The sequence below is a fragment of the Gopherus evgoodei genome, chromosome 9, assembly GCF_007399415.2.
Source record: "Gopherus evgoodei ecotype Sinaloan lineage chromosome 9, rGopEvg1_v1.p, whole genome shotgun sequence".
Lineage (NCBI taxonomy): Eukaryota > Metazoa > Chordata > Testudines > Testudinidae > Gopherus > Gopherus evgoodei.
Genome location: NC_044330.1, coordinates 56,782,548 through 56,795,712, shown reverse-complemented (window position 1 = coordinate 56,795,712; position 13,165 = coordinate 56,782,548). Strand labels below are relative to the sequence as shown.

The window sequence follows — 13,165 nt, the reverse complement described above, 5'->3', positions numbered from 1 at the left end:
GCAGTGCAATAAGTTAGATTTTTGCATTTAATTTTCTTTGTCACTTTAAATATTTTAATGGAAAAGCAAAAAGTTTCCTTTTTTCATATCAAAATGAGTCACTGGTCAGCTGGTGCCTATCAGTATTATTAATAAATTGTGCATGTGGGAACAAAGTGTAGTCAGTGGCCTTTTGATCTGACCATTGTAGACTACACAGCAGGGGACTAGAGGTCCCTTATTTGAGATTATATATCAGCATGGTGAAACTGCAGATGCACAATGCAATCTTGTGGCCTGAAATTAACACTGTATGTACTCCAATAATAGTGTAGGTGTGTCATGCCCCAGGTCCTGTTCATGAGGTTAGCTGCATATCATATAGCAGAATCCCTCCCGTTTGGAAAAGTTTGCAAATGAGTGGTGTCATGGTATAATTCCCCACTCTGAACCTTAGCCTCCAAAAGATGGGGTACCAGCATGAATTCCTCTAAGCTCAATTACCAGCTTAGCGCTGCCACCAACCAGGAATTCCAGTGTCTGGTACACTCTAGTCCCCCCAAAACCTGGCCCGGGGACCCCCAAGACCCAGACCCTCTGGATCTTAACACAGGGAAAGTAAACCCTTTCCCTCACCGTTGTCTCTCCCAGACTTCCCCTCCCTGGGTTACCCTGGAAGATCACTGTGATTCAAACTCCTTGAATCTTAAAACAGAGAGGAAAATGCACCTTTCCCCCTCCTTCTCTCTTCCCCTCCCAGATTCTCCCTGAGAGAGACAGTAATCCTAACACAGAGAGAAATTAGCCTCTCTCTCCTCCTTCCCTCCTTTCTCCCCACCAATTCCCTGGTGAATCCAGACCCAGTCCCCTGGGGTCTCACCAGAATAAAAAAACAATCAGGTTCTTAAACAAGAAAAGCTTTTAATTAAAGAAAGAAAAAAAACAGTAAAAATTATCTTTGTAAATTTAAAAAAAAATGGAATAGGTACAGGGTCTTTCAGCTGTAGACACTGGGAACACCCTCCCAGCCTAAGTATACAAATACAAATTAAAATCTTTTCAGCAAAATACCAATTTGAACTCCTTTCAGCCAAATACACATTTGAACTCCTTCCAACCAAATACACATTTGCAAATAAAGAAAACAACCATAAGCCTAACTCGCTTTATCTACCTAGTACTTACTATTTTGAATCTATAAGAATCTGTATCAGGGAGATTGGAGAGAAACCTGGTTGCACATCTGGTCCCTCTGAGCCCCCAGAGTGAACAACAACCAAAAACTAACAACACAGCACAAAAACTTCCCTCCCTCAAGATTTGAAAGTATCCTGTCCTCTGATTGGTCTTTGGGTCAGGTGACAGCCAGGCTTACTGAACTTGTTAACCTTTTACAGTCAGAGATATAAAGTACTTCTGTGCTATTAACTTTTCTTATCTGTTTATGACACGCCCCCCAAATCGCTGACAGTGTGGAAGTACACTGGCAGTGATTTCTCCCTAGAACTTCAAAAGAAACAGATCAATAAACACATGCATCCTTACATATGCCACTAATTAAGTAAAACTACAAGATTTTTCACATTGTAAGGACAATTTTTAACCAGTTGATTTTAGGGAACTTTCACAGGAGAGTGCATCAACTTCTTGATCTGTTGCTACTGCAGACCATTCCTGGTTGTGGAGAGGGTCACCTCTCCCACGCCACCGTTACTTTTCCCTTTATCGTAGACGCTATCAGGCCACTCAGCGTCATCTCCTCCCTGGGCTGTGAACTGACAAACCTGTAAGTCTCTGTAATAAAAGGGCTTGAGAGAATTAACGTGGTACACTTGGGGCTTTAGGGAGGAATTTGGAAATGCTATGAGGTAGTTAATAGCTCCTAGGCGCTCTTGGACCGTGAATGGCCCTTCCCATGATGCTTCCATTTTATGGGCCTGTTGCGCCTTTAAGACCATAACCTGGTCTCCTACCTTGAAGGAACGCTCTCTGGTATGTCTATCATACCAGGCCTTTTGCTCTTCCTGAGCATCCTTTAGGTTCTCTTTAGCAAGGGCTAAAGAGTGTCGGAGGGTGCTTTGTAGGTTGCTTACAAAGTCCAGAATATTAGTCCCTGGAGAAGGCATAAACCCCTCCCATTGCTGCTTCACCAACTGTAATGGCCCCTTAACCTCGTGGCCATACACAAGCTCAAACGGTGAGAACCCTAAACTGGGATGTGGTACAGCCCTGTAAGCAAAGAGCAACTGCTGCAACACTAGATCCCAGTCATTGGAATGTTCATTCACGAATTTACGTATCATGGCCCCCAAAATTCCATTAAACCTTTCCACCAGGCCATTGGTTTGATGGTGGTACGGGGTGGCAACTAAGTGATTCGCCCCATGAGTGTCCCACAGTTCTTTCATGGTCCCTGCCAGGAAATTACTTCCTGAATCCGTAAGGATATCAGAGGGCCAACCTACCCTGGCAAAAATGTCTGTTAGGGCCTGGCACACAGTTTTAGCCCTGGTGTTGCCTAGAGCTACTGCTTCTGGCCATCGGGTAGCAAAGTCCACGAAAGTCAGTATGTACTGCTTTCCTCTGGGGGTCTTTTTTGGAAAAGGACCCAGAATATCCACAGCTACTCGCTGAAATGGGACCTCTATTATGGGGAGTGGCTGGAGAGGGGCCTTGACCTGGTCTTGGGGCTTTCCCACTCTTTGGCACACCTCACAAGACCGGACATACTTTGCAACATCCTTGCCCATCCTCTCCCAGTGGAAGGACTTCCCCAACCTGTCTTTGGTTCTGTTCACCCCAGCATGGCCACTGGGATGATCATGGGCTAAGCTTAAGAGCTTCCCCCGGTACTTAGTTGGAACCACCAACTGTTTTTCTGGATGCCAGTTTTCCTGGTGTCCACCAGAAAGAGTCTCCCTATATAAAAGTCCTTGTTCTATAACAAACCGAGATCTGTTAGAAGAACTGAGAGGCAGTGAGGTGCTCCGTGCTGCCGCCCAAGCTTTCTGAAGGCTGTCATCTGCTTCCTGCTCAGTCTGGAACTGTTTCCTGGAGATTGGAGACACCAGTTCCTCCTCAGACTGTGGACTTCGGCTTGGTCCTTCGGGAAGCGATGTAGGTGATGGGATAGTTTTCGTGGCTGGTGAACCGCTCTCCGCTGGTGCACCAGGTGGTATTTCAGGCTCTGGCTGAGCCTCTTGGGTCTGGTTGTTTGCTGCTTCTGCCAGTTCAGGCTTGCTGGCGCCCTCTGGCGTTGGGGTTGAAGATGTGTTTGCAAGCGCTGGCGTCAGTGCTGGCAATGGTTCTGGTGCTGGTTGTGTTTCCAGGTCCGGGTCTGGGACTGGAAGTACTGTGGCTGTTGCAGTCGTTGGCAGGGAATCTGGGTCCACTACCTCTGTCTGGGTCTCTGCTAACACAGATGGGGCCTCTGTGGATGGTTCTGGAACAGGGATGGGTCTGGAAGCTTGCCTGGCTTGGCTGCGTGTAACCATTCCCACCCTCTTGGCCCACTTTACCTGGTTGGCCAAGTCTTCCCCCATTAGCATGGGGATGTGATAATTGTTATAGACTGCAAAAGTCCACATTCTTGACCAGCCTTTGTACTGGACAGGCAGTTTAGCTGTAGGTAAGTTTACCGCTTGTGACATGAAGGGATAAATTGTCACTTGGGCCTTTGGGTTGATGAATTTGGGGTCCACCAAGGATTGGTGGATAGCTGACACTTGTGCCCCCGTGTCTCTCCACGCGATAACCTTCTTTCCGCCCACTCTCAACATTTCCCTTCGCTCCCGGGATATTTGAGAGGCATCTGGGCCTGGGGATCTTTGGAGTGATGGAGATATAATGAACTGCACTCGGTTGGGGTTCTTGGGGCAGTTGGCCTTTATATGTCCCAGTTCATTACACTTGAAGCATCGCCCAACTGACTGGTCACTAGGCCGAGGTGGGTTACTGGAGATTGGTGAGGTGAGAGAATAGGGAGTCGGCAGCTTTCCTGGGGTTGCAGGTGGAGTCTTGGGTTGTCCTCGGGTATAGGATTTATTGTCGGTGTGACTCCTGTGATATTCGCTCCCCTTGATAGTAGCTTTTTTCTTTTCTGCCACTTCCACCCATCTGGCTCCAATCTCCCCTGCCTCAGTTACAGTTTTGGGCTTCCCACCTAGGATGTACCTTTCTGTTTCTTCAGGAACACCCTCTGAGAACTGCTCCAATTGTATTAGGAGGTGCATGTCGTCCAGAGAGTTAACATTGGCTCCTGATATCCAGGCATTATAATTCTTTCCAATGTGATAGGCGTGTCGGGTGAATGACACCTCTGGTTTCCACCTTAGGGCTCTGAACCTCCAACGGGCATGCTCAGGTGTTAGCCCCATTCTGATTCTGGCCTTGGTTTGAAAAAGTTTATAATCGTTCATGTTCTCCTTAGGCATTTCAGCCGCCACCTCTGCTAGGGGTCCACTGAGCAGTGGTCTCAGCTCTATCATGTACTGGTCCTCAGAGATGCTGTACCCATGGCAGGTCCTTTCAAAATTTTCTAGGAAGGCCTCAGTGTCATCACCTGCCTTGTAGGTGGGAAATTTCTTGGGATGTGGAACAATAACTGGAGAAGGATTGTTAGGGTTGACTGGAGCATGCTGGCTAGCCTGCGCTAATTCCAGTTCATGCTTTCTCTCTCGTTCCTTCTCTTCCCTCTCTCTGTCTTTTATCTCCAGCTCTCTCCTGTGGGCAGCCTCTCTTTCTCTTTCTCTCAGCTCCATTTCTTTTTCTCTCAGCTCCATTTCTTTTTGTTTTATTTCTAGTTCTTGTTGTTTCTTTTCCATGTCTCGCCTGTGGTCTGCGTCTTTGATTTGTTCTTCTGCCTCCAGTTTTGCTCGTTCCTGTTTCAGGGTGTCTTTGGTAGTCATGGTTTGCTTTCTTGTGTTGGGACGCCCTCTGCTGTTTACTGCCTGAAATGCTGCTTCTCTATTGCCTCCTTAGGGTTGCTTAGCAACAGAGTCGTTATTTTTTTAACTCCTTCTACCTAGCTATTCCCGACAGAGTTAGAAAGAAAAAAAAACACTCATTTGCAAATGTGTTTTGCTGGTATATGGTGACTCACAACTGGAGTCCCTTTGTTTAACAAAAGTCCCTTTTTAAACTCTAATGCCTTTGCCTTCAGAGTACTCAGAAAGAAGAGACCAAAAAACCTGCAGACCTTTGCTTTTAACACAATCTCCTCTAGCCTGCTTTACCCACAGCTTGCAGGGAAAGAGAAAGAAAAAATCCTACTGAATTTTGCTTTTAAACCCAAACCTTTCAGTCTGCCTGCAGATAGATAGCAGGGAGAGAAATAAAAACCTCACTGGCTTATTGATCCTGATCCCAAACGCTGCCTACCATGTCACGGTACAATTCCCCACTCTGAACCTTGGCGTCCAAAAGGTGGGGTACCAGCATGAATTCCTCTAAGCTCAATTACCAGCTCAGTACCCATAGCGCTGCCACCAACCAGGAATTCCAGTGCCTGGTACACTCTGGTCCCCCCAAAACCTGGCCCGGGGACCCCAAGACCCAGACCCTCTGGATCTTAACACAAGGAAAGTAAACCCTTTCCCTCACCGTTGCCTCTTCCTGGGTTACCCTGGAAGATCACTGTGATTCAAACTCCTTGAATCTTAAAACAGAGAGGAAAATGCACCTTTCCCTCTCCTTCTCTCTTCCCCTCCCAGATTCTACCTGAGAGAGACAGTATTCCTAACACAGAGAGAAATTAGCCTCTCTCTCCTCCTTCCCTCCTTTCTCCCCACCAATTCCCTGGTGAATCCAGACCCAGTCCCCTGGGGTCTCACCAGAATAAAAAAACAATCAGGTTCTTAAACAAGAAAAGCTTTTAATTAAAGAAAGAAAAAAAACAGTAAAAATTATCTTTGTAAATTTAAAAAAAAAGGAATAGGTACAGGGTCTTTCAGCTGTAGACACTGGGAACACCCTCCCAGCCTAAGTATACAAATACAAATTAAAATCTTTTCAGCAAAATACCAATTTGAACTCCTTTCAGCCAAATACACATTTGCAAATAAAGAAAACAACCATAAGCCTAACTTGCTTTATCTACCTAGTACTTACTATTTTGAATCTATAAGAACCTGTATCAGGGAGATTGGAGAGAAACCTGGTTGCACGTCTGGTCCCTCTGAGCCCCCAGAGTGAACAACAACCAGAAACTAACAGCACAGCACAAAAACTTCCCTCCCTCAAGATTTGAAAGTATCCTGTCCTCTGATTGGTCCTCGGGTCAGGTGACAGCCAGGCTTACTGAACTTGTTAACCCTTTACAGTCAGAGATATAAAGTACTTCTGTGCTATTAACTTTTCTTATCTGTTTATGACAAGTGGTGTGACGGGTTGCCCCCCCCCCACATCAGGGATGCCACTTGATGTGCTGGCGTCGTACTGGTTCCACCCATTCCACCAGTCTGGGTTTCCTCACCCTGTCCTAGCTGTGCCAGGCCCTCAAGCCTTCTCCAGCATGCACACACAACTATTTGTGGGAGCAATCAGCTTAGGGATTCACCTAGCACTTGTACATAACCCCTGTGGGGAGTAAACCCAAAATAATATTGTCTTGCACCGTACAGAAAAGTCTGCACAGCGGAAGCTCATAAAAATTGCCCTCTCCCTCAATGTGGAAAGAGATAGGCATAGCTTCTTGCCCACCTCCCCCAATTATGAATTGCACAAACTGGATTATGTTATAAACAAGAAATAAATTTATTAACTACATAAGGTAAATTTTAAGTGATTATAAGGGATAGCAAACAGAACAAAGCAGATTACTGAGCAAATAAAACATGCAAACTAAGCTTAATATACTCAAGACACAGATTTCTCACTCTAAATGTTGTTTTAGGCAAGTTGCAGAGTTTCTGTAGCTTAGAGTTCCAGTTATTTGTTTTTACAGACTAAACTCCTGTCTTATGCTATGTCTACACTACACAGCTTTTAGTGACATGGCTGTGTCGCTACCGCTGTGTCACTAAAAGTCATACAATGTAGCGGCTGTTTGTCAGCACTCCAGCTGACAGAAAACTTCCACCCCCAACGAGTGGCGTTTGCTTTGTCAGCATGAGAGCGCTCCTGCTGACCGCGTGCTGTTCACACTGGCACTTGTTGGAGCAAAACTTTTGTCTTTCGGGGGGGAGGGTTTAGCACCTCTGAAGACAAAAGTTTTGTCGTTCAGTTGCCAGTGTAGACATAGCCTTAGTCTGGACTCAGCCCTTGCCTTTCCCTCAGCTCAGTTCCTTTGTCTCTTCAGGTACTTTCAGCAGTCTTTCTTGGGCAGAAAGGCATTGGGGAAGAGACCTGTTTGCCTTACTCCCCAGCCTTAAACAGAATTTACATAAGGCGAGAAGCCTTTGTCTCCAGTGGAAAAGTAACAGCAGTGTCCAAGGAGATACTTTGTACCAGGTGACATTATCACTTGACCTTGTAGTGTCAAAGCAACCATGAAACCAGGTTTATTTGCAGTGTCCACCGGAAGGAACTGCCCCGAAGATGGGAGATCCACATCTTTGAAGACTCATTGTCTTTCCCTAATGGTCCATTAAGGCTGATTGCTTACTGTCTGGTGGGTGTTTCCCAAGCACATACCCACACAATTGTAATTGTTACATAGACAATATTCCTAACTTTAGATGCAGAAACGATACATGCATACTATTTGGAGAAACACATTCAATAAATCATAACATTCCAATGATACCTCACGTGACCCATCTTGCATAAAATATAATTTAGTTATGCCATATTCACATAACAATATTTCAATGAAGAATATGGAGTGTAATGTCACAAGTGGAGATCATCTTCTTGCCACCCTTTCCTGGACAGACAAAAGTATTGTCAAATTCTTGGCTGCATCAAAGTCTTGGGGTGTCAAGAGTGAGCAAGAGTTATGTTTCCCAACCCAGCTGGCAATTTCAGATTGCAGTTGCACTTATCCAGGTGAATTTTAAGATTTTCTAGTAGTATAAATGTAATCCATTTGAACATTTTCAAAAGTGGCCTGTGATTTTGGTTACCTCTATCTTTAGATATCCACCTTGGACTTGACTTTCAGAAGTGCTGAACACTCCCTATTTTTTCCAGTTAAGTCAATGGGAGCTTTGGATGCTCAGGGTCTCTTAAAATTAGGTCTAAATTTTCACAAGTTGAGTAGCCAAAAATTGAGGCACCCTGAGTCATGGCATTACTATCCTTGATGCATGAGGGAGTGCCCACTTTTCTTGTGTCTAAGTAATCTTATGCCAAACAGACTGAAATGAAATAAACATGTTACTGAATATAACCACTGTCCCCAATCCTGTAGAGATTTATTCACAGGCTTAATTTTGTGCACCGGAAGTAGCTCTGTTGATTTCAGTAGTACTATTCATGGTGTATAAAGTTATGCATATGTTAATCATTGCAGGATCAGGGCTTTCACATTGTCAAGGCTTTCTTTGCAATAGGAAGGGTTAGAATATTCATTTTATTTATGTTTATTTTAACCAAAATCTTAGATTCTTGAGAACACAGCAAGCTCCACAGAAACTTCTGTGTCTCAGTAAACATGTATAGTTATTGTCAATACTATGGCTAGTTATCTTCATAACTTTGTATCACTAGGTGGTGGGTGTCGCTCCTTTTTGTTATACATGATGGGCATCCGATCAATGTTCTGTATCAGAGATGACAATTCATACTTTAGTGGAGGGAAGGATGGACTACAATCTCTGTGCCTTTTTGTTTCAGGTATTGAAAACCTGCCCTGTGATTTGCGAAGGAACTTCCAGCTGATGCGTGAACTGGATCAAAGAACAGAAGGTATGCTAAGGTATTCCAGTAAGCAGTCAGAATAGAGAGCTTTCATCTGAAGGAGCATAACAATCCCACTGGGGTTTGGCATGACTATGAGGTATGGAAGAGCAAAACTTTGGTTTTGGAGACAAGATTTACCTATGCTGTAAAGGTACAAATGCTAATGTACTCACATAGTAAATGTGAGAACTTATACTCTCCTTCTTTCCATGCTCTAGTCCAGGGGTCGTCAACCTTTCAGAAGTGGTGTGCCGAGTCATCATTTATTCACTCTAATTTAAGGTTTTGCGTGCCAGTAATACATTTTAACGTTTTCAGAAGGTCTCTTTCTATAAGTCTATAATATATAACTAAACTATTGTTGTATGTAAAGTAAATAAGGTTTTTACAATGTTTAAGAAGCTTCATTTAAAATTAAATTATAATGCCGAGCCCCCCGAACCGGTGGCCAGGACCCGGGCAGTGTGAGTGCCACTGAGAATCAGCTCGTGTGCCGCCTTCGGCACATGTGCCATAGGTTGCCTACCCCTGCTCTAGTCAATAAATCAAACCAATGAACTTTTATTATAGATTGATTTTTTTAACCAATTATATCCGTGTTTATTATTGAATTGTTCCAGCAGCAATGCCTCACTACATATAGGTGAAGAGTCTTTCTTAATCTTTATTCTACAACATTTTATTTTGTGATAGATTCAGGTGGCAGCATTTATACTTTTGGAGGTCACATATAAGTTGTATATACTCAATCATAAGCCGGTTTGTTTGTAAGCCGACCGTCCCAAGATGGATAAGTAAAAATGGAAAATTTTTATGACCTGTTCATAAGCCAACCCTATAATTCAGGAGTCAGCAAACTTTGGCTCCGAGGCGATCAGGATAAGTCGCTCGTGGGCCAAGATGGTTTGTTTACCTTGAGCGTCCGCAGGCATGGAGGTAAACCTAAGTAAACAAAGTGTCCCAGTGCACCAGCTGCTTACCCTGATGGGCCAGGACAGCAACTGGTGGGGAAATTTTTTTGGGGGGAGAAGCTGGGGGTCAGGGGAGTAACCCCTGTGACCATCCCCCACAGGACCCCACCCCTAGCCTGAGACCCCCACACTCTCCTCATCCCATCCCTTCCCACCTTATCTGGGGAGAGCCAGGGGAGGATGTCTCTGGCCTGGCTGGAGCTGCTCCGGCAGGGTGGGCAGCACAGCCACAGCCTGCTCCGGTGGGCCAGACGGGGTGGTGCGGCCACCGCATGTTCCAGCGGGCTGGGCCAGGCAACATGGCCGCAGTGTGTTCTGGTTGGCTGGGCGGCGCGGCCACAGCCTGCTCGGAGGGGGAGGAGGGGCACAGCTGTGGCTTGCCAGCCCCAGAACTGCAGCTGCTTCGGAGGCTGGGGGGAGAGCAGCGTGGCCAGAAACGGAGAGACTTTGGCCCTGCCTCTTCCCTTCTGGCTTTTCTGGCTGTGCTACCTCTGTTGGGGGAGTGGCTATGTCCCACCTCTCCCTCTCTATACCAGTTCATAAGCCAACCTCCTTCTCTGATGCTTCCCTTATTTACTAAAAGAATTCAGCTTATGAATGAGTATATACGGTAGCTTCTAGGTTCTGTCCATATATAAATATACCCTATAAAACTGGCGTGAACACTGCATGGATGTCATCACAACAGAGGAGGGAAAGTATGTGTAACCTGATGGCAAAGTAGTAGAATATTGCTTATCTTTTGAGACATTCATGTTTAACTTTTGGATGTGAGCTTTCAAACAGTGTATGGCTGTTATTGCCAAATGAGTTTCCTTTCTGTTGAAATGGCATTGGAAGGAAAGAGAGATGGCAGCACAGAAGTTAGCAAATTCTCACACTCAGAATGAAGCTGAACAAATGTTGAAACCTATGAACTGGAGTCAGTGAGTTCAGTTCTGATCTCACAAGAGTAGCTCCACTGAGGTCAGTGGAAAACTGCTGAGTGCAGTATCAGATCTGGGTAGGGTGAATCTTTTTTGTGATTTCCTAAAAAGGATACATACATTAGTTTTTGAAGGGGTTCAGGCACCATGGTAATTGGGATCATAAGGTAAGTACAGTCGCTAGCTAGAAAGTATTTCATTTATTAAATTAATTCTCGTGTAATTTTACTGCCTGTTTTCTTTTCAGATAAGAAAGCAGAAATTGACAGCCTTGCAGCAGAGTACATTTCAACAGTGAAGCACTTGTTGCCGGAGCAGCGGGTGGAGTACCTCCAGAAGATTCAGAACGCTTATTGTAAATGTAAAGAGTACAGTGATGACAAAGTGCAGCTAGCCATGCAGACCTATGAGATGGTGAGAATTAAGTGCACACGTGCTGTGATTGTGATCAGTGAGATTCTTGCAAGTGTAATCATAAACTAAGAAGGAGCTTTTGGGTTTTTTGCTGAAGTATCTATATTTGGGTTGACTCTGTTCCTGACAGAGCAGTAGTTCTGTTAAGACACATTATTTTCTGTTTTACCATTGTCTTACCAAGAAAACTCCAGATTTCCTTTTGTTCCGTTAGTTGTGTGTCAAACAAACCTCCATTGTGAGTACCCCACAGCTGTATGGTTTGTTAGTCATTGCTGTGATTTGTACTGCCCATCTGCAGTGTAATATAGCACCAGCAACTTGAAATTGCTCCCATTCTTTGCTGTTTCCTGTTGCATTTGTTGAGTTGACATCAAAGATGCTGTTGGTAAAGTCCAGGGAATACGAAGGATTAAGGAAAAGTGTCTATCATTACTTTAGTATCTAGATGAGTCCATAGGACAGATATGCACAGGGAGCATGAATGGAAGCTTTCCTGCACTGTCCCAGCCTTCTGTCTCAACCTTGACCTGGCGGGTGAGATAGGAAAGTAGTTAATTTTAATCTTCGTTCCCAGTACTGGCTTAGACTGCCAAACACGATGTCAGTTGAGATGGTGGCTCTTGAAGTATGTTCACTAATTTTCGAATCAAGCCAGAACTCATTTGAGGCTGATTAATAGTAACAGCTACTGATCCTTGCTGACTTCATTCAGTTTTGAATTAATAAACCAGAATTGAAAGACTCTCCCATAACAAATCCCCTGAGCTGTGCAGTCCCCCAGTATTAGTGGTGTAGTATTCTTGGGGGTTTTAAATAAGTGCTGTTATTGATGGCACTGGAGTCCTCTCTTCATCCACAGCACAAGCAGAGTTTTCTCTTGTCACTCCAATATTATGCCTTAGCCCTGCCGTTAGAATGATCATCCCTAAAGGCAAGCAAGTTGTTCACCAGCCCATTTGACTCTGACCTCTTTTCAGAAATTGCTACCAATGTCTCTTGTGATGAAGACACCTGCCCATAGGGACTGGAGTGAGACCAGCCCAATTTCACATAGATCGCAGAACAGGTGTCAGTACTAACTTTCAAATGCCATCATCTTGGCAAGTTTGATTCCAACACATCATGCCATTCAATCCTCCTCTAGTAGTAATATTTTATTAGGTGATTATTTTTATTTAAAGACTGTTGTCCCACTCTGTATTGATCTTTATTTATAAATAGTTCATAAAGAGTTAGTACATGATTATTAAATGTTTAATTAATTGTTTGCTTTTACTAGGGCTTACAGTGATCTGTGATAACACTTTCCACTGACGTGCTTTGAACCATCTATAACACATACTACTCATGTCTGCAACATATTTATAACAGCTATTAATACTTTATTAACCTATTATAAATAATGTATAACGGACCCTTTATTGTAAAGTATAACGGAGTATCAATCCAATGAAACATAGAATCTCAGGGTTGGAAGGGACCTCAGGAGGTCATCTAGTCCAAGCCCCTGCTCAAAGCAGGACCAATCCCCAACTAAATCATCCCAGCCAGGGCTTTGTCAAGCCTGACCTTAAAAACCTCTAAGGAAGGAAGATTTCACCACCTCCCTAGGTAATCCATTCCAGTGCTTCACCACACTCATAGTGAAAAAGTTTTTTCCTAACATCCAACCTAAACCTCCCCCACTGTAACTTGAGACAATTGCTTCTTGTTCTGTCATCTGCCACCACTGAGAACAGCCTAGCTCCATCCTCTTTGGAACTCTCTTTCAGGTAGTTGAAAGCAGCTATCAAATCTCCCCTCATTCTTCTCTTCTGCAGACTAAACAGTCCCAGTTCCCTCAGCCTCTCCTCATAAGTCATGTGCTCCAACCCCCTAATCATTTTTGTTGCCCTGCGCTGGACTCTTTCCAATTTTTCCCCATCCTTCTTGTAGTGTGGGGCCCAAAACTGGACGCAGTACTCCAGATGAGGCCTCACCAATGTCAAACAGAGGGGAATAATCATGTCCCTTGATCTGCTGGCAATGCCC

The 13,165-nt window shown here is 44.4% G+C and overlaps 1 protein-coding gene across 6 annotated transcripts in view; it reads left to right on the top strand.

The window, feature by feature from the left end:
• The window catches only part of ING5 (inhibitor of growth family member 5), a 35,390-nt gene that overhangs the window by 14,726 nt on the left and 7,499 nt on the right, over window positions 1–13,165 (top strand). For 4 of the 6 annotated variants that reach the window (XM_030576628.1, XM_030576630.1, XM_030576631.1 and 1 more), the window contains 2 exons: window positions 8,755–8,826; window positions 10,965–11,131. In XM_030576628.1, the coding sequence (XP_030432488.1) occupies window positions 8,755–8,826; window positions 10,965–11,131 (239 nt within the window). Of the gene's footprint in view, window positions 1–7,239; window positions 7,589–7,617; window positions 7,966–8,754; window positions 8,827–10,964; window positions 11,132–13,165 lie in introns of those variants that run through there. The other 2 variants (XM_030576632.1, XM_030576629.1) reach the window with 2 other exon arrangements.